This window comes from Larus michahellis, chromosome 21 (genome assembly GCF_964199755.1).
Source record: "Larus michahellis chromosome 21, bLarMic1.1, whole genome shotgun sequence".
Lineage (NCBI taxonomy): Eukaryota > Metazoa > Chordata > Aves > Charadriiformes > Laridae > Larus > Larus michahellis.
The window spans coordinates 1,205,664-1,226,220 of record NC_133916.1 but is presented as its reverse complement, the minus strand read 5'-3'; the positions used below and the strand labels follow the sequence as shown (position 1 = coordinate 1,226,220).

At 53.7% G+C, this 20,557-nt stretch overlaps 1 protein-coding gene across 10 annotated transcripts in view; it reads left to right on the top strand.

The window, feature by feature from the left end:
- The window catches only part of PPP1R12B (protein phosphatase 1 regulatory subunit 12B), a 135,265-nt gene that overhangs the window by 96,243 nt on the left and 18,465 nt on the right, over positions 1–20,557 (top strand). The window contains exon 1 of one of the 10 annotated variants that reach the window (XM_074564404.1): positions 7,681–8,107. The exons of the other annotated variants lie outside the window; for them this stretch is intronic. Coding sequence (XP_074420505.1) covers positions 8,006–8,107 — 102 coding nt within the window. The 5' untranslated portion in view covers positions 7,681–8,005. Of the gene's footprint in view, positions 1–7,680; positions 8,108–20,557 lie in introns of those variants that run through there. 10 annotated transcript variants of the gene reach the window in all.

Sequence of the window (20,557 nt, the reverse complement as noted above, 5' to 3'; positions counted from 1 at the left end):
CCGTCACGGCCACATCTGTCTCCCTCCAACGGGAGTCTGCCGCTGCAGCATCGGTTTATCGTTGCTGGTTATTGCTGCCACTGCCATCCATCTCCGCACCCTCTCGCTCCCGTCCCTTCTGGAGATGATGCGCTCGAGGTAACGAAATCCGTGCCCCTCTGCTCCAGTCCCCTCTTTAAATTGAGTTCTCAGCCCCTGCAGTCAGTGGGGTCCCCAGAGGAGTCAGTGAACACCCCACTTCTCCTCCGGTTATAAATGCTGCATTTGAGCGTTGGAGGTGCCTTACCTGTTCTCCCAAAAACTCAGTTCTGCTCCGCAGAACTGCTGGAAGACTTTTCTCCCGCCTGCATGATTTGACACTGACAGGTGCTAAAATGGTGTTTCTGTGCCGAGATTGGCGCTTTGTAAACTCTCTGCACTCCTGCTTTTTATTTCCTATGTTTATAAGAAAGCGAAAAGAAAAGAATTCTGAGGTTTTACGTTTAAAATGTGCTGTTCTCAGCCCACACTACAATTATCTGCTTCTGCTGCGTAACACTAACCTGGGTCTGCCTGGCGGGGGGAGCTCCCGGCCTTTTTCTGATAAATTTAGTGATGGGAATAAAAGGCGGTGGAGGGATGATAGCGCTGGGAGTAAAACGCGGTGGGGGTGTGATGCTGTGGGCGCAGGTGCAGACTGTTGGCTGCTGCCTGTGTGTTCGGAGGGGGGAAGATCCCTTCCTTCGGCTTCCCATCCGCGAGACACAGCGCCGGGTCTGCTCCTGGGAATCCTCGGCAGGGCGCTGCGGATGAAAAACCTCTTCACTTCTACTGTTTGTATTCCATTTATGGCAAACTGCTGCAGTGCCTGCCCATCACGTTTACAACACGGCTTATTGCCTGACCAATAATTTCTTTTCTACAGCCCTTCGAGCCTTCTGGTGCCGAACGTAACCGTTACTGCCTTTGCCACTTCTAAATAAACCCTGCGAAGCTATAATTGAACCTGTTAAAGCTTGCATATAATTTTAAGGTGATTTATTTAGCGTTTTAAAGCGGGTTTTGTACGGCGTGTATTTTCAGTCGACTTTTCATTATCCGAAATAACAGCGGGCTGAGCGTGACGGCGAGTGCAGCTGCTGCAGGTTTGGCCCTGAGCTGTCCCACGTAGCGGCGGCAGCGGCGCCTCAGCCCTCTGCCTTCTCACCGTGCGCCTGCGCATGGGATCACACGTCACCGGTAACGGAGAATCACCTGTACCCAAAAAAAAGCAGATTTGTTATTACAGCTGTTAAAGACCGGCTTTTCCTCACGCCTGCTGGGTTAAGTGGCAGTGCCGCTAACCCCAGAGCAGCTCCCCGTGCGCGGGACTCAACAGGGCTCTGCAGAACCGGCGGAATTTCTTTGCCCAAAAAGCAATGGGCGCAGCGAGTCAAGGCGCGAGAGCGGGAGGGTTAACAAGACTCAGCCTTGTCTTCGCGGGTGAATTCCTTTCCAAATTGTTTGGTAATACTCTGCAGACTTTTTACTGCGGGATCCCACCCAGAGGAAGGTGCGCAGGTACCGGAGGTGCGGGGATCCCGGTACCGCAGCCTTTCCTGCGGCCGTGCAGCCCTGCGGGCTCAGACGAAACAGGATTTCTGGCTTGTCAGACCTAACCTCAGACTCATCAAGGGCTTTTTCTTTGCAAATAACGACACTCGTGTCTGACTCGGACGTATCGGAAGACAAGGGCAAGGCAAGTAAGAAACTCTTCCAGGTACAACGCGGTGGTATCATATAGTGTGCGCAAAGACTGTGCGTTATTTAGGGCTTAAATAATCACAAATATAGGACATTCTGCGGTGAAGGGAACCACAGGGTTTAGTAAACTTTGCCCCCGGTATAAATGTCATTACAAAGGGGAGGTACAGTGCTCTTACACTGTGGGTTTCAGTTTTGTATGCCAATCCAGTAACATAAAAGCCATAGGAAATCTAATCCTGCCTCTGCTCTCTATAGCCCACATCAATAGTTCAATAATTAATGGATTTTTGGTGTTTAAATTAAGTTTCTCTGGATTTGACACAGAACTACCCTAGGCCCAGAACAATTGTTTTGTGGGCATATAATGGCTTTGTAGCCTGGCTCTTGGAAACAACTACCAGGGTAGTTTATTTCGCTCTGTTTCTCCAGAGAAGTGTCATGCGAACAAATGTGGCTTTAGATTTGATTTAAGTATGGCATAAAATATGAATTACATATTTCGGTGTTTCCCTGCACTGGACCATGACTCACAGAATCACACAGAATCCCAGACTGGCCAGGGTTGGAAGGGACCTCTGGAGATCATCCCATCCAACCCCCTGCCAGAGCAGGGTCACCCAGAGCAGGTGGCACAGGAACGCGTCCAGGCGGGTTTGGGATGTCTCCAGAGACGGAGACTCCCCCACCTCTCTGGGCAGCCTGTGCCAGGGCTCTGCCACCTTCAGGGTAAAGAAGTTCCTCCTCATGTTGAGGTGGAACTTCCCATGGTCAAGTTTGTGCCCGTTACCCCTTGTCCTGTCCCTGGGCACCGCTGAGAAGAGCCTGGCCCCATCCTCCTGACACCCCCCCTTTCAGTATTTATCAGCATTGATAAGATCCCCCCTCAGCTGCCTTTTTTCCAGACTGAAGAGACCCAAATCCCTCAGCCTTTCTTCATCAGAGAGATGTTCCAGTCCCCTCAGCATCTTGGTGGCCCTTTGCTGTCCCCTCTCCAGGACACATAAACAGCACGCTCTCCTCCTGCGGGTGGGGAATCCCCAGCGAGGGCTGTGCGCTTGTGTTTGAATTGAATTGCGAACAGCTGAGCTGCGTGGAAGGAGGCACCAGCGGTGTCTGGGGTTGCGTTAGGCGATTGGGGGAGGTTCCCAAAGAAATGCTTCTCAAAGACAAGTGAGCAAAATGGTCTCAGCGATAGGTTCAAAGGAAAACATAGGATCATCGAATGGTTTGGTCGGAAGGGACCTTAAAGGTCATCTCGTTCCACCCCCCTGCCCTGGGCAGGGACACCTCCCACCAGACCAGGCTTCTCCGAGCCCCTGCCTCTCACTCCTCGTGCTCCTCCCGTTGGGTTATAATTTGCATGGTGTGTCCCCTCAGTACAGCCCCGCTGTTCTGGCACGACTTGGTCGCAGTAAGGGCCGTGTCCCCGGTGAGATCCCATCCTCAAAGGCATCCCAACCATGGTGGTCCCAGCGTCCCTCCCTCACTGGTCTCTGGCACCGGGGCTGGCTGGCAGGGGAGGCTCCTCCATGTTACCGAGCCCTCTCACCCTCCTGTTGAAAATCTTCACCTACAGAATGTGACATGGAAGCATGTAAATGGAAGCAGTGCCGTAACTTTCCAACCTGCAGTAGCCAAAAACGGGAAGCAAAGCCGGGAGCGAAAGCCAGGGCACTCGCTGTGGCAGTGCCCAAGGCGCCTGTTGGGAACGGTCCCCGCGAGCACCCACGTTGTGTGTGGAAGAGCGTTGGTTGGCCAAGGACGAGACAATGCCAGAGACCTTCCAGCAGCTGGGTGGTGTGTGGGGTTGGGTGCTGGTGGGCAGGGGTGGTCCCTGGCTGTGTGTAGTTTCACAGTTGTAGCCAAGGAGGCCCTGCGAGAAGGTCTGCGGTGTGGAGAGCATCCCAGTGCGGTGTGGCCCCAGTTCGTGTCCTCAGCTCAGCCCCTCCATCAGCTGAGCCTTGTGGAGCTGGAGATGCCAACGGGCTCTTCAGTGTGTGCCTGCGCCTGGAGATAGGGAGGTTTGGCTGGGAATAGCAGGAGTCAGCTGGACGGGAAGGAATGCGGTGGTGTAGAAGGGCATGTGGTAAACCTGATGTGGGAAACGACAGCTATGACTTTGAGGAGATAGTTTGGGGATAATTTGTTCCAAAAATACCAACTCCTCTCCCTCATCCTTCAAGTTTTATTAGAATTCTGGTCTCCCGAGAGGGCTTCTCCTTTCCTTCTCCTCTGCGCTCCCGGAGAACGTGCCGTGGGCTCGCATCACCCGTGAGCGTCACTCTGCACCCCTGGCTTTCGCTCCCGGCTTTGCTTCCCGTTTTTGGCTACTGCAGGTTGGAAAGTTACGGCACTGCTTCCATTTACATGCTTCCATGTCACATTCTGTAGGTGAAGATTTTCAACGCAGATAAAAGGAGTGTTTGTATTTTTCCCCGCAGGTATTTAGCTCAGGGCTTCATCATTTTCTTGGGTACGGATCCTCCCCTCTAATTAAAAAAACTGGGTACAAACGCAGGAGTCATTACCAAAGGGATGGAGAAGACAGTCATCTGAAAGGAAAAGGAAAGGTGTCCGAAAAGAGTGATCATAGTCAAGACCATAGCTCTAAGTACAGAAAATGTACTATTTCTTATAAAGAAATACACGGTACTACAGTACCATTGGGCTGCCGTGCTCAAAGATGAGAAGAAGCTTTCGGGTGATTTTGCCCGGAAATACGCTGCAGCGTGAGGTTTCCAGTCTGGGCAGTCGCAGGGGTTTGTGCCCAGGGGTTGTGCAAATGCTCGTGGAAGACGGGGGGGTTTTGTGTGTCTTCCCTGGCAGCCCTATAAATAAATATTCCTCAGCAAAGCGCCCGGCACCACAGCTCCAGCACCAGCCGGTGCGGGTCCTTCCTGAGGGAGCATCCCTCACGGACACGAACGGTCAGATCCAACCCACGACCTCCAGTGTTAGGAACATCGGGATGGGGGGACAAAAGCGCTGCAAAGAGTCGGGTTTCATGCTTACACGGGGGAATACTTGGAAGTAAACCATACAAAACAGCAGGAAGGAACCGTAAATTAGGCACCTTTGTTGAACTAATGACGAATCCCGGCGTGTTTTGCCATATTGCATCTCATTCTGCTGTCTGTCTCCTGGCTAATAAGGATACTAGTTCTTGTGCCACCCCTTCTCTTTAAAATGAGTTATTGTCCACCAAGATGCGTTTTGTCAATCTGTGAGGCATCTGCACTGGATGACTAATTAACTTTTAATTAGTCGGGAATAGAAAGCTCAGGTTTTGTTTTGGTTCGAGGCTCGGGCTGCGAGTTCTGTACCGAGATGTTGATTTTGGAGCGTTCCTGCCCCTCCTCGGCAGAGACGTGACGGTGGAGGGATGCGGCAATGGTTCGTTGGGGACTGGATGGGAGGGGAAGCAAAAACCCTGCAATTTCGAGCTGTTTAACTCCACCTTGGTGACTAAGCCGGGCTTTGTCCGCCTTGGAATTGCGATTGAGACACTGCAGCCGGTGGCCACACGGGTTAATCCGGTTTCACTTACTGTTTTGAAACCCCAGAAACTGAGCCTAGTGCGAAAGGGTGAGCCGTGCGCGCGAGTTCTATAAATATGCCTTTAAAATGCCTGAATTGCCTCCTCGTCGCTGCACGGCGGGGTCGGGCTCCGGCCCGAGGGGTGAGGAGCGGGGTGATGAGCGCAACAGATGGAGGCTTGAAAGATCCGGGTCCTGCCACAGCCGCCTTGCGCAGCGGGGTGCCTGTCCCTGCCGCGCGTGTCTGCACTTCGTCTCCATACCTTTAAAAGGGAATGCAGAAATACCGCCAGGCAGAATTAGACCTCGCCAAACTTCGTCCCACCCCCCCACCCACCCCCCCCCCGGCTCCTGCACTCAGTGAATAATGAACCCCCTCCTGCCTCGTGATGAGGCATCAAGCAGAAACCTAATCTCGAAGTGACTTTCCTAGAGAAGGACAATCCGGCCGCCCCGTTTCCCTCCTGCCGTGGGCACACAGCGATGCCGCATCGCCCCTGGACCAGGGAGATGCTGGATGGCAGGAGATACCAATGCAGCCACTGTGCCGAGCACCCTTCCCCAGCTAGGTGTGTCAGTAAAATTACATGGCTGCCAAACGATGTGCACAAAAGGGGCAACATTTCAGCCCAACAGAGAGAGATCTCTCAGACCGAGGGGGCTGGGAGTGTTCAGCCTGGAGAAGAGAAGGCTTGGAGCAGCTTCCCAGTATGGGAATGGTGCCTACAAGAAAGCTGGAGAGGGGGGTGTAGTGAATAGGACAAGGGGGAATGGCTTCAAACCGAAAGAGGGGAGATTGAGATGAGATGTGAGGAAGAAATTCTTTGCTGTGAGGGTGGTGAGGGACTGGCCCAGGTCGCCCAGAGCAGCTGTGGCTGCCCCATCCCTGGAGGGGTTCAAGGCCAGGTTGGACGGGGCTTGGAGCAACCTGGGCTGGTGGGAGGTGTCCCTGCCCAGGGCAGGGGGTGGAGTAAGATGATCTTTAAGGTCCCATCCCACCCACATCAGTCTATGGGGGTTGGACTAGATGATCTCCAGAGGTCCCTTCCAACCCTATGATTCTGTGATTCTATATCCAAGGGTAGTAATACTTTTAAAATGTTTTTGTATAGATTTTCTTGTAGACAATGTTTTGTGGTAAGGCAGCCTGTGGAGTGGAGCAGGTAGCTTAACTCCAGGCACCCAGCGAGTCGGTCAGCCGCGGGTTGGGGCGGGTGTGGGTGACTCTGACCGAGGACACGGCCTGCGGGGTGGTGCTGCTCTGTGAACGCTGCCTCGCTGGAACGGGTCCAGCGCAGGTACCCGGGCTGCTGCCTTTCCGGCAAAGAATAACGTGGACTTGCAACCTTACGGTTGTATGTAGTGTATGAGATCAGAGCAGCCGCTGGGTGTTTGAGGGCGTTTTTCAAACAACCATCCCGTGGGCTCGCTTAGACGGGGCGTGAGGGACACCCGCTTGCCTTTGCAGTGGACAACATTGCCGTCCCCGAGACCCTGCGGAGCGACTTTCCCGGGAGCTCGGCTGCGCGGCAGCAGCACAGCCCGGCAGAGAGCTGGCTGGAGGTTTGGTGAGAGGCACACGCTCTCCCCACCCTTCCTCCTTCCCTCCCGGCTCCTCTCCCCTCCTCCTCCTCACGCCCAAACCCTCGTTAGAGTGAGTGTGCATTACACAAGCTCCGCGTCGCCTTCTCGCGGCTCCAAACAGGCTTCTGAGCAAACAACAAAAATCCTGTTGTGCTGCACGAGTGTGGCCTCCCATTCATGGTACAAACCGCTCCGTGTCCTTTAAAATATCCCCTTTTGTCGCAGCCGCAAAGCGCGTGCTGGAATTTAAGCTTCGCAAAGTGCTGTCGATTCGCCTCTGACCTCCCGCTCGCAGCCCGACGGGCCTTGGGACCTTGGGAGTTATTTTCTTTTCTTCCCCCCGCCCCTTTTCTTCTTTTTTTTTTTCCCCTTTTTCCCCCCTTTTTTTCCCTACAAGTGGCAGCCCAAATCCCAAGCTGAAAGTGAATCGCTGCTGCTGGCCGCCCTCCAGCATTCCTGGCGGAGCGAGTCAGGATCTGGAATGTCAGAAGGCAGCGGCGGGGAGAAGCTGCGCTGGGGTAACGGGAGGAGGAGGAGGAGGAGGAGGAGGAGGAGGACGAACAAAACACAACTTCATCTGGACTGCCCCTTTCCAAACCAGCGCTTGTTCCTGATTTATGCTTTCGCGTTTCACTTAAAGCGTGCAGCTCCGCGCAGTGACGGCAGAGAGCTCGCGGCAGCGCTCCGGAGTAAAACAGGTTTTGGTTTTCTTTTTTTTTTTCTTTTTTTTCTTTTTTTTCTTTTTTTTTTTGGCAAAAGCTCCATCTCTAGATAAACCCAGCCGGTTTTCCAGCTTGCTCTCTTGAGCTGGCAGTTTTTGCCTGCTGCAGTTTTGGGGGCAGATCGCTCTGGAAATGTCCTTTTTGGGAGGAGCGGGGCCGGGGCCGGGGCGGTGAGGCTGGCACGGAGCAGCGCCCGGCGCCGGAGCACGGCCAGACCTTCGCGCTTTCTCCTCTTCTCCTCGGACAAGAAGCGTTGTGGAACCTCAGCTCTCCCTGCAGCAGATTAATGCCTAAAATTATACACCCTAAACAGCAGGGTTTAATTACCAGAGCTGTGAATAGTTTAATTAGTTTGTTCTGACCTTGGAAGAAGGACCTGCCCAGCGACGGGAGAGCAAGACTTGTGTTGCTTCTCAAAGCCGCCCAGCCCGCGAGGCCATGTCGTCCTTGTACAGCAGGAGTAAAGAATACACTCGCAGCAGGAAGGCTCAGTCAGATTCTCCCCCGTCCTCTCCTTCCCCGCTCGCAAAGACACTCAGAGTAAGCAGCCTTTTCCTTTCTGTATCGCACGGAGACCTGCCGGGCACGTGCCGCCGGCAGGGGCCGGTGGTGGTGGTGGGTTGTCATCTGCACCGCACAGCCCGTGTCTGTGGTTCGCTTTGGGAAGGAGGATGGTTTAAATGAAACTCGGGAAGGTGCCTCTGCGGCAACAGGTTTTTAAGCGAGCCGCGGGAGCCCTGCGGCGGGGTTCTTTGCAGTGACGGCGGCAGGGAGATGCTGGGAGGGCAGTTTCCCCCCTATTTCACGGAAACGTCGCTCTCCCGGTGGGCTCTTGCTGGAAGAAAACCTCCCCAGTGAAAATGAAGCAAAACCTGACCAGCTTGTTAAACTGCACTCTTTCCATGAGCGCTTTGACGCTGGAGGTTTGCTGTAGCCAGCATTCACCCTGTGCTGACCTGTGGTATGGCGTAATAATGTCAACAACAAGAAAAAAACGAAGAAAACCACCTGTAGCAGGAGGCAAGCGTAGTTCCTCCTCCCCACGCCGGAGCTGGTGTCCCCAGCTCCCGAGGGGTTTGGAAGCTGGGAACATTTCCTAACGGTATTGCCCCCAGCTCCGCAGGCGTGTGGAAAGCTATCGCCGAACTCCCCGGTCCGTGTCGTTGGATGGGCAGTCTCTTCGCCGTCAGGAAATATTATCATGCCGGAGTCAAAGCCTGGAGGAATTAGTTTTAAAAAGGCAGGCTAATTTTAGATGTAAGCATTAAATTAATCTGAGCGCTGGTGTTTGCTCAAATCAGATATGCATTGTCTGCTCCTTTTGAAGTGTCAGATCTTGGACTGGAAAAAGCATTGCCCGGAATATGGAAAAAGGGTTTTAACCCGCTGCCGTGGATTAATGGAAGCAGTCCCTGGCCTCGGGAATGTCAGCCTCGATGGCTTTCGTGGCTGCTGGTTGCCCCTGGGCCATTTAACCCAGGAGCACGAGTCTTCTTTCTTCCCACCTGCAATCGGGGTGTCTCTGGGGAGGGTTTAGATAATCTGAAACCACCCCCTGTGTGCTTCCATGGACTTTCTTCATCAGGTCGTGCAGCTGGGCTTACGGCTCCTCAGTGCACGGCCACAGTATTGACAGCCAGCTCGACAGCAGGTGGGGAACCTTTCCAAAGTGTTCCTGGTCATAGAGGAAAGCTGAAAAGGTTTCCATTTCTTTCAAAATCCAAGTTTTTTACAATCAGTCACGTTCGGCGTACACAGACTGACTCATTTTCCCCCACTAACGCATCTAGGCGTATAAACCAGTGACAAACGTCTCACCGGGGCTGTGGCTGCTGCCTTCGCTTGCACGGTGTGTGCCCGTCTGCGCTGGTGCATGCTCCCGGGAGATGCTGGTTTTCTCTGTCGGTAGCGGAGATGGGACTGTGGGCACTTGGGTGTCCCCGTGGGCGTTGGAGGGGGTGGTGGGAGCTCTGGGGTGGGTACAGAAAGGTGCCGGGTGGGAACAGGAGGACCTGGAGGAGAGCCGCTGGTGGCAGTGGGATTTTGGTGAAAGCAAACAAATGGGAGCACGGAAATCTTGGTGGTTCTTGCAGTAGTGACGGTGGTACCAGCCGTGGCTCCCGAGCATGGGAGTGGGAGAAGCCAGGCCGGGAGTGCAGCAGCAGCGACTCCGGAGTCAGTGTGGGAAACCGTCCTGTGCTGCCTGGGTTATGGAAATAGCCCGTGCCCTAAAAGGCTAATTAGGGAAGGATTTACTTCAGGCTAAACCAAAGTATCTGGGTTAACTCTTTCTCCAAGACAAAGTCATTCTGCCATGAGCAAGAGCAATAATGCAGTGCGGTTTTCTGTGGATTTGTCCCATGCGTGGATTCCCCCCCGTGCCCGCAGTAAGAGCAGCCCTGGCCGCAGGGTGCCACCAGCCTTCATAAACCAGGTCGGAATGCGATATCCTGGAGTCTTTCATCTGCCCATCCAGTCGGGATTGAGACCAGCAGACCTGGGGACTCTAAATGTTCCCAGCTGAGCAGGGGTGCGAAAACACATGAGCAGGCAGGAGCTGGAAAAAAACCTCTTAGAGAACCAGACAAAGCAAAGAAGGTTTTACTTATTAAGGTACCGGTGCCAAACAGCTGCATTCAGATGCCGGTTGCAAAGCGGTTTCCTATGGCATTCCCTGCTGCGCTCGTCCTGCTGCTGCTGCCATCCCTCCTTGGGTGTTGCAGTGGTGTCGCATGGGGATTTTTCCACCTTTAATCGATGGGATGTCCCCAAACGCACAGCCGAGAAGTGAGCTCATACCCGTCAGAAGGAAGGCGATACCCTCGAAGAGGGCGTGGGAGCAGGAGGCAGGAGAGGAGCTTCTGGTGGGAGCGGGGCATTGGGGTGTCCCCACCTCCGTGGGCAAGGCTGGCACTGTCCTATTGCCCCTCAGCCTCCGCAAGCTAAAATACTTAATTTCATAGAATCATAGAATGGTTTGGGTTGGAAGGGACCTTAAAGCCCACACAGTGCCACCCCCTGCCCTGGGCAGGGACACCTCCCACCAGCCCAGGTCGCTCCAAGCCCCGTCCAACCTGGCCTTGAACCCCTCCAGGGATGGGGCAGCCACAGCTTCTCTGGGCAACCTGGGCCAGGGGCTCACCACCCTCACAGCAAAGAATTTCTTCCCAATATCTCATCTAAAGCTCCCCTCTTTTTCAGTTTAAAACCCTTCCCCCTCGTCCCGTGGCTCCCCTCCCTGCTCCAGAGTCCCTCCCCAGCTTTCCTGGAGCCCCTTGAGGGACTGGAAGGGGCTGGAAGGTCTCCCCGGAGCCTTCTCTTCTCCAGGCTGAACCCCCCCAGCTCTCTCAGCCTGTCCCCACAGCAGAGGGGCTCCAGCCCTCCCAGCATCTCCGGGGCCTCCTCTGGCCCCGCTCCAACAGCTCCGTGTCTCTCCTGCGCTGAGGACTCCGGAGCTGGACGCAGCTCTGGGTCACAACATTGTGATCGCAATTTCTTGTGTCACAACAGAGGAGCCCAGAATTACAGTCACCAGCACAGAAATAGCCAAGTAACTCCTGTTAAGTTGCGCAGGGTAAGGGTTTCTAGCTCCACTGTTTCAGTTGCTTTGAGGAGGGGATTGCTGGAAAGTGGAAACTGAAATTCCCTTGGAAATCAATTCAGATCATCCCGTTAACTGGCAAAAGCTTCTGGTTTTGTGGCTACCTTTTTATCACAAGTTTTGCACCATACTTTGTTTTAGCTTATGGTTTCTCTTCCTCACAAAAACGCTATTTGTAGTCAGTTCCAAGGGTGTAGCAGGCAGCCCGTGGGGTGGGACCTGGTGTGCCTGGGTCAGCAACGAAAGGGCAGGATTGGAAGGATGAGGCTGAAAGCAAGGACTGAATTTTCTTTTTTCTTTTTTTTTTTTCTTTTTTTTTTAAATTCTATTTACGCTGGGCCAGTTGTTTGGTGTTTTTTTTCATATGAAATACCCCGTAGTCTGTGTTTAGGCTCATCCGTCTGGTGGCGATGGTACTTCGTAACCCTGGTGTTCCTCCATGGCGTGTGGGTTAGGCAGGAGGAGGAAGGCCGAGGAGGATGCGCGCTCCCGGCCTCCTGCTCACGTTGTGGTTGCAGCTTTTCGGTTGTTTCCCACCTCTTTGTCAGTCGACCTTCCTTTCTTTTACAGACTGCTCCTTCTTGTCTTGCCATCCGATGTTTTTTACTGTAAAACAGACCATCGCAACTGAAAGCCCTCGCCAGCGAGCGTGCGTGCTGTTCCTTCAGCAGCGCCTGCGTCCCTCTGGCTGCCGTCACTTGGAGGTTGTAACTCGCTCCTCCAGGGACTCTACATAATTCTTGTTCTGGCCACGTTCACGGTTTCACTACAAGGCTTTTTCCCTCGTTAAGCCACCTTCAGCGCTTACTACTTGAGCTTTCCAGCGGAATTTTTGTCAGTAAGGGCTCAGCAATAAAGTTTTAAGGGTACACAGTGGTCCGCACTGATTGATTTTATTCTGCCTTTTGTTGGAGTGTCCGAAGGAGCCACGCTAAGTGGAACACGGGAGGCAGGAGCATCACCTTTTATGGGCCATATGTTTTCACTGAGTCACTCCGTAGTGATACTCGAGCGTAAAAAACAACGGTTTCCAAATTGCCGTCTCTGGTAGCGAGCATCCACATGGAGCCCGCGGCCGCTCGAGCAGCGATTGCCACCGCAGCCAGCGCAGCTCATCTGGGTGCGACTCTTGACGTGGACACGTATGTCTGGAATGAAAAGCGAATCTTAAAGGGGAAAAAAAAAAGCTAACGCACAAAAATGTTAGCCGCCTGAGCTGCAGATGCTTGGCATGCAGATACAACCAGTGCAGTTTGGACATTAATGCATAAATAATGGTATAAAATCGTAGAGGTCTGGTAATAAGGCCAAAGCAGACTTCTTTTAATCGGTGAGAGATGTCCAGCAGTGCTGAGAGGTTGGTAGAAACGCCCGCTCAGATCACAGCCTTGTGGGGTTTCGAATCTAAATGGGTCTGACGCTCAGTTTTCCCTCCGCGAGTGCTTTTGGAACAGGTTTAATCCCGTTTCAGGTATTCAGGGTGGCGGGTTTATTCCCGGGTTAGGGAGGCCTGTGTGAATGATGTGCCTCGCTGCGCTGCCGCTGCAAACGCGTTCGAGAATGACGAGCGCCATGAAAACGTTTCTCCAGGAAACTTTATCTTCCCGGGTTTCCATTGAGTGCCTTGGACTCGTTCTAGTTGTGATCAAAATGATGCTGCATAAATTGAAATGGGGTCAAATAACTCGTCTCAGGACATTTTCTATCTAATTTCTGGATTGCTGACTAGTTCCGCAGTATTTGCGGAAACGATTACCTCCTCTCCCGGTAGCCAACAAAAAACATGGGACACTGAAACGTGAACTTTAAGGCAATTGACCTCAGCGTGTGTTCCGCAGCACCCTGGCTTGTTTATCACTGGTTGTTTCTCAAGCGTCATGTTCCTTAGATGGGGATTTGGCAAGAAATCCGCCGGAGTTCTGTTTGTTCTCTGCTTTTTGAGTTTTCCCCTGTAAATGTCCGTATCTGGAAGCACATCGGGAACTTCTAGGCATTCTTAGGGCGGCAGAGGTTAGATGTTCCCTGCTGTGCCTCAGTAGCCAGACGATGCTCCTGCCGCTGGCTACATCTGGGTGTGTAAATATGCGGGTCAGGCACATGCTGTGACCGTGGGGTAGGTGGCTTGTGTCCCCATGGCTAAACTTTTCTTCTTCAGCTCTCCTCCCTTCCCAGGGACAGAGCGAATTGATCCGAGCCGAAACCGTAGCAGGGAGTCTGTTAACTGCTGAAGGGTCTGAATGGTCGTGGACGATGCAGAAAGGAGCACACGATGTCACGCTACAGCCTCATTTAAAACTCCCATTTCGACCCTCCGCCGCCTGGTCGGTGATGGTGTCTTTGCAGGAGCTGGTGAAGCAGCCAGGGAGCAATCCCTTGGGATGGCTCAGCTTCGGAAACCACTGCCTGGCGCGGGGCAGGGGGGCCAGAAGGTCAGAGGACAGCTTGAGGTTGCACCAGAGCAGAGCATCAGCCTGGACTGTAAACGGGGTGAAGGGAGAAGGAGAAAGAGGACACCTTTAATTTGGGTCAGCTCATGGCACAGCCACAAAACCCAGCGCGTTGGCACAGCAGACGGGGAGGTGCCGTGGGATGGGAACGAGCGGCCGCGGGAAGTGATGGGGGAGAGCGGGGAGAAACTCTGTAGGCAGCAAACCACTTCAAACCGCTGAACTGGAAACCAGTGTTTACTTCCATTGCCTGTTATAGTTTTGTTTTTCATAAAATGAATACAAACCCCTAGAAACCAGGGCTGGAAGAGACACAGAGCCCGGTCCATCCGTTTCCCCAGGCCACCGGCAGCTCGACCTTGGCCATTCCTTAAAGGGGGGGTGTCAGGAGGACGGGGCCAGGCTCTTCTCAGCGGTGCCCCGGGACAGGACAAGGGGCAACGGGCACAAACTTGACCATGGGAAGTTCCACCTCAACATGAGGAGGAACTTCTTTGCTGTGAGGGTGGCAGAGCCCTGGCACAGGCTGCCCAGAGAGGTGGGGGAGTCCCCGTCTCTGGAGACATCCCAAACCCCCCCTGGACGCGTTCCTGTGCCACCTGCTCTGGGTGACCCTGCTCTGGCAGGGGGTGGGATTGGGTGATCTCCAGAGGTCCCTTCCAACCCTATGATTCTATGATTCCATGATTCTATGATTCCTGGCAGGTGTGGCTCGCGCTTGCAGACTTCCACCAGCGGAGATGGTGCCTCTGGCACTGGGGCTGCAACTGGTGGTCAAAGAAAAACATATGGACCTTGGGCAACTGAATAGGTGGTTGTTGGCTTGGGGTTTTTTTTTGCTTTTTGGGTTTTTTTTTTTTGCGGTGAATTGTAAATTCTTTTTAACAACCCCAAATTGGTGAGGTTACTACTGCAGTTCAGTAGAAGACCTTTGGAGCAGGGGTCTTCAAGTAGATGAGAGGAGCTCCAGGTTCAGGTCACTGCCTGCCAGCTGGTGTGGAGCTATTTTAGCGTTCACCACATCTCCATGCGAGCGCTGACGGTGGCCGTAGCGGCCGTCCCGGGGGATGCTCTGTGCCCGCAGGCTGGAGGAGGTGTTCCCCAGACTTTGGAGCATCCTTCGCGCCAAAGAGTTGGCAGGTTGGCTTTACGCAGCTTGAATCCTGGCTAGTGGGCAAATAGGTATTTAAATACCTGAGGACAACACCTGAAATCATCCCGCTAGAACGTTCGCAGGGGCAAGGAAGACATCATTGCCTGCAGAGCTGTGGTGTTCTCATACTGAAGAAATTTAGTAGCAGAAATCTTCTCTTCTCGTGTCACTTGGCCATTCGGCTCTTATTTCCTCATGTCTGGAGAGCTTTGTCTAAGATCACGTCTCTTTGCAAAATGAAATTTTTCACCAATGAAACTTGATCCCTTAGAAAAGAAGCAAAAATATAAGAGCAACAAACCGGGGGTTTCTGAATTGTGGCCTTTACTAAAATTAAAATACAATCCGGCTTGACGTTTTACACGGCGAGTTCTATCCCCGCGAGACGGGGGTAATAAACTCCAGCTGCTGCAAAGCCGAGGGGCCGCGCGGGAGACGGGGGGAGCGGGGGCACAGCCCGGCGATGGCACAGCCTGGCGGTGGCACGACCCGGTGCACAACTGCCCAACGTGCCCACGTGTTGGGGTGGCAGGGGACGCGGTTGCGGGTCCATTAAAGCCGTATGTATTCATTTCTCATTGAATACGTGCTAGCCGTACTGAAAATGATGTGCTCGGCTGCAGCCAGCTGCCAAAGCCACTATTCCATCTTGGAGGACCTTTTAATATTATGCTTCAGTAACAGCAATTTTTATTAAGCAAAGTTTATTGATTTATAGTTTGCGAAAACATATTTTGCATCAGGCTTTGGGGAGTTGGAGGTTAGATGGAGGTGGTTTGGCTGCGCTGGATTATTAATCATATCAATGGGATTTTCGTAATCCTTGCATTTGCACGAATGCAGACTGGAGTTGGGGCAGCACCATCCATCACCTCGGCTGCCGCGAACAGGGAACCGGAGCAAACCGCGGCGCTGGGGTCAGCAGAGCAGCTTCTCAAGGGAGGCAACGACCTCAAAAAACGGTATCAAAAGCAGAGTTCAACTGGAGCTTCTAATTATTCTGCACCCACTGGAAAACCAAACTTGACCCCCACCATACCGGACTTGAACGGCTGAGAGCCCTGGGGCTGTTCACTGGAGAAGAGCAGACCAAGAGGGGATCTCAGCAATAGCCAACGGGCCGGGGGCAAGAGGATGGGGCCAGGCTCTTCTCAGTGGTGCCCAGGGACAGGACAAGGGGCAACGGGCACAAACTTGACCATAGGAAGTTCCACCTCAACATGAGGAGGAACTTCTTTACCCTGAGGGTGGCAGAGCCCTGGCACAGGCTGCCCAGAGAGGTGGGGGAGTCTCCGTCTCTGGAGACATCCCAAACCCGCCTGGACGCATTCCTGTGCCACCTGCTCTGGGTGACCCTGCTCTGGCAGGGGGTGGGACTGGGTGATCCCTGGAGGTCCCTTCCCACCCCGGCCAGTCTGGGAGACCACGAAAGGCAAACGTGGGTTGAGGGGAACGCCGATCTGATGGGGCTGAGGAGTAGGAGGCGGCCTTCCGCATTGCTTTTCCTCCTTCCAGCTCAGCTCTTGCTCTGCCGGCTCCGGGAAGGGTTGTACTTGCAGCAACACCCCGCACCGGAGAAGTTGTCCTTGTCACAGCTGCCCTGCGTCAGCCCAGCCGGGCACGTAAACCGAGGTGTAGGAGCGGCAGAGCTACGTAACTGCAGGATTTTGCGTATAAGAGGGAAAGAACAGGCCCCAAAAGCAGCTGGCTTTATTTTACATTTAATTTCTAAAACAAACAGGACTCACCAGGAGGATATTTGCCAGCACAAGAATAAAATTCGAGACGTTCTTAAAACTTCCCCTCTTGATGGAGAAAAGGGAGGGCGGCAGGGCCAGAGCCGTGCTCCAAGATCTTGTTAGAAGGTGGTTATTTAATCGTCAGCGTTCATCAGGATGGCTGAAACAAAACACACCGAAATAAATTCCTTGAGAACTATCTTAAAATAGTGCACGTTTTCCTGAGTTTGGCCAGTTGGAGATAAAGAAGCATAAAATGTTCCCAAAGCATCTATTTTTTTTTCTACTTTTTTTTTTTTTGAGGGGGGAAACAATGTAAATAGTAGACTTTTTCTGCTTTTGCTGGGTCAGATCCCAGCCGCAGAAGAATGCAATTGGAAGCAATTAGGCCAATTTCTGACTTGGCGAGAGCAGCGAGCGGCCGATCCCCCTTTTGGCACCGCATTTCGGGGCTGTGTTTTATCTAAACCTTCCACGAGAAATTTGGTTTTAATTATACTTTGCTAAACTCCTAGCAGCTGTAAAAGTTTCTGAGTTTTTAAGAGAAGGCTCCTGCCTTCCACAGTCCAAACACGTTTGTAAAATCAAAACCGTACGGCATTCCCGGTGCTGTGCAGCGTCGCGGGCGAGGAGAGCCACGGCCGGGACCCAGCTCTGGGACTGACCAACGTCAGCACAGTGAGAACCGCGGGGCCTGGAAGACCAGTCTGGTACGATGCCCTTTGCAGTTTTTCACAGTTCCCATCTCGGGTGTCCTGTGTTTTGCCAGCCCTCCCGGATGGGGTCAGAGACGACTGATCCCCTTTGCTGTGCTCCACCAGCCCCAGCGCTACCTGGGCGTGCTGCCCACCGAGAGATGGGCGGGAGGAAAGATCGTAGAATCATAGAATGGTTAGAGTTGGGAGACACCTTAGAGACCATCTCGTTCCACTCCCCTGCCCTGGGCAGGGACACCTCCCGCCAGCCCAGGTTGCTCCAAGCCCTGTCCAACCTGGCCTTGAACCCCTCCAGGGATGGGGCAGCCACAGCTTCTCTGGGCAACCTGGGCCAGGGACTCACCACCCTAACAGCAAAGAATTTCTTCCCCAGATCTCATCTAAATCTCCCCTCTTCCAGTTTAAACCCGTTCCCCCTCGTCCCATGGCTCCCCTCCCTGATCCAGAGTCCCTCCCCAGCTTTCCTGGAGCCCCTTTAGGGACTGGAAGGGGCTGGAAGGTCTCCCCGGAGCCTTCTCTTCTCCAGGCTGAACCCCCCCAGCTCTCTCAGCCTGTCCCCACAGCAGAGGGGCTCCAGCCCTCCCAGCATCTCCGGGGCCTCCTCTGGCCCCGCTCCAACAGCTCCGTGTCCTTCTGCTGTTGGTGCCCCAGAGCTGGAGGCAGCTCTCTCAGGTCCAAGAGCTGGGGGTTACCAGAACTCCCAAGCACGCCTGCAAGTGCTCTGGGCTTTAAAGTTTTCCTTTCCGAGCCGTCCCCTTGGTGTCTCGCTGCTCTCCGTCAGCGGTGCCGGGGTTCAGTGCCGCTTTCCGAATCAGGGCAGCCGCCACCAGCGCCTGGCTTCTCCCTGGGGGCCTCCTCCCCCAGCCCCGGGCCCTGCAGCGACGTGACCCTGTTTAGATCGCAGGAAGGATAATTTCACAACCCCACGCTTCCCTGGCTGTTAATGTTTCCAGGCAAACTTTTCATCCCAGGGGAAATGAAGGAGTCTGGGCAAAACCGACAGCGCTGTTCCAAATTTGCCAGGGGAAGAAAAAAAAACACCCCGCTGCATGCGTAGAGTTGATGGAGCAGTTTCTCAGCATCCCCTTCGTAACCTGAACACATTGCGCAGTGTTCATTCAAGGAAAAATCAGGAGGGGAAAGCCCTTTCTTGCCCCAGCTTAATCGATAAGCGCACATTTGGTGCCTCGGCTCTTCTTTCCTTCTGTTTACCCCCAATTTCTCTTTCCAGAAATGAAGGAGGGGTGAGTTTTCTCCTTCACTTTCTGACTCTGACCTCGGAGTTCCCATCTCCGGGCAGGTACAACCTTCTTCGCCGCTTACGTACGCAGCGCGGTGAGCCAGCTAATGCTGCAGGAGTTCCCATGAGTATTTTTGTGGTGGTGTTAAACGATGGGGCCGCGGGCGAGGGGAGGCGGGTGCTGGGCGGAGGGTGCAGGTGCGGCTGGAGGCACCTGGCAAAGGTTTCCAAGGGGGCTCTGGCCAAACGCAGGGCAGAACCCAGCCGGAAAGATGCTGTTTTCTATTCAAAATATGTCTCCAAGTGGATGTCCCAGTGGCCTCTGGCAACGATTGTCTGTCCGTGAGCAAACAGCGGGGCGGCCTCCGTTAAGCGCCTGGTCCGATGTTCGCACGGAGGCCGCACGCTTCCCCGCTCCGGTCCCTCCGGCACGGCACAGCCGCCTCCCAGGAGTATGGGATTTTAGTCCTCGTTTCATTTAACTCACTTCCTCGGGCATCAAAGCCTCTCCTTGTGCTAAGAACGGCTTTCCGTGCCGCCTTTTTTAGTTGGAGCCTTTTTTTGAAGGTGCAAAGTGGAACGGCTTTTTTCCCCCAGGATTTTTCTCCACTCCTCCATCTTTATTTAAAAAACAAAGGAAACCAACACCTGAACAAGCTGCTCCTTCAGATATCAGTGTGAACACTGGCCTTTGTGCAAAACCCAGGAAAATATTGAGCCAGAAATTGATTTAAAGCAAAATAAATAAATCTTCCCCCCTTCTGGGAAGGTGGCAGGGAGTAGAAGACTGATCCGCTGGTGAAAACTGTTCTGCAGCTTCCATTGCGGCGGGGACACTTCAACAGCTGCTGTAACATCTCATTCGGGCGCTGCTTTCCAGCCCTCAGCCTTTATCCAGTTCCTCTCCAGCTTAATCATCTTTGTCTCAAAAATACCACTTTTAACTGAAACAGCATGGAGAGAGGCACCCGAAAATTGAAGGGTGAGGGAAAGATGCCAGCTTTCCCGACAGCGCCAACGGACTTCCCATAGCTCCGTGCTGTTTCTGCAGGACACTGGGGTCGTTTTTGTGGCAGGGATGTGCTTTGAATGAGCCCAAAGGGAGATAAAGCGGCAGGAGGAGAAATGACGGAGCAGCGGCCCCTGGCTGGAGCGGCCGCGGGGTGCGGGCGTGGGGATGGGTCGCTGCGCCGTCTCGGCTCTAACGCCGGCAGCGGCGGCAGGAGCGATGCTCCCGGGTCCTCCCATCTCTTCGGGTATCTCCCTTCCTCTTCAGAGACCCAGCGACAACGTCAGCCTGAAACAATTCCTCTCGCTATCTGTCACGGGAAGGTTTTAAATACAATAAACCTGTTGGGTTTTTCCCCCCTTTGTGGTTCCTTTCTTATGGCATCCCTTCCTTTGCAGAGGCCCGCCCCCTGCTCTCCCTGCCTGGGGAAATTATTTGTTTCTTCGGAGGAGAAAAAAAGACAAAAATGATTTTCCCCTGCTGCTGCAAGCCCGCCGGCTGGCGTGGGGACCCGCTCGGGTTTTATGGCTCGGTTTCCACATTGCTGTGCCCGGCCGCCCGCGGGCTTCCTCGGCGCTCTTCAAACACTTTAGCAGGTGCCATTGTTGAAATAAACGCAAGCGTGACATTAAGTGGATTACTGGCCCCGCCGTTTGTCATCGTAAGAAAAGTGGTCACCGAAGGGGATTAGCATAAAGTGCACGAATAACTTCCACCGAGAGGCTTGTTAATCACTTCCTAATTCCCCGCTCCCGCTCGACGGGGGAGGGTGGGCCATTGGGCCAAAATTAAAAGGGAGCCGTCAGGCAGCTGAGGGCTTTAAGGGGTAAATGTCGGAAGTTCGGTGAACAAAGGAGCGTGGAGACATCAGCCAGTGTGTTTGCGGCTGAAAGGGGAAATCTCTCTAATGACAGCCCCGTGCCGTATGGAAACTGCTTCCCGACTTACTGCCTTTGAGCTTCCCACGGAGAGCGGCCCGAGCCCCGGCTGTTTGCAGGTGTCCCTGATGTCCCTGTTGCCACAGCGGCCGGCAGGTGCCGGGTGTTTGCCCCAGGAGAAGCTTCACCGACAGCGTCCAGCATCGC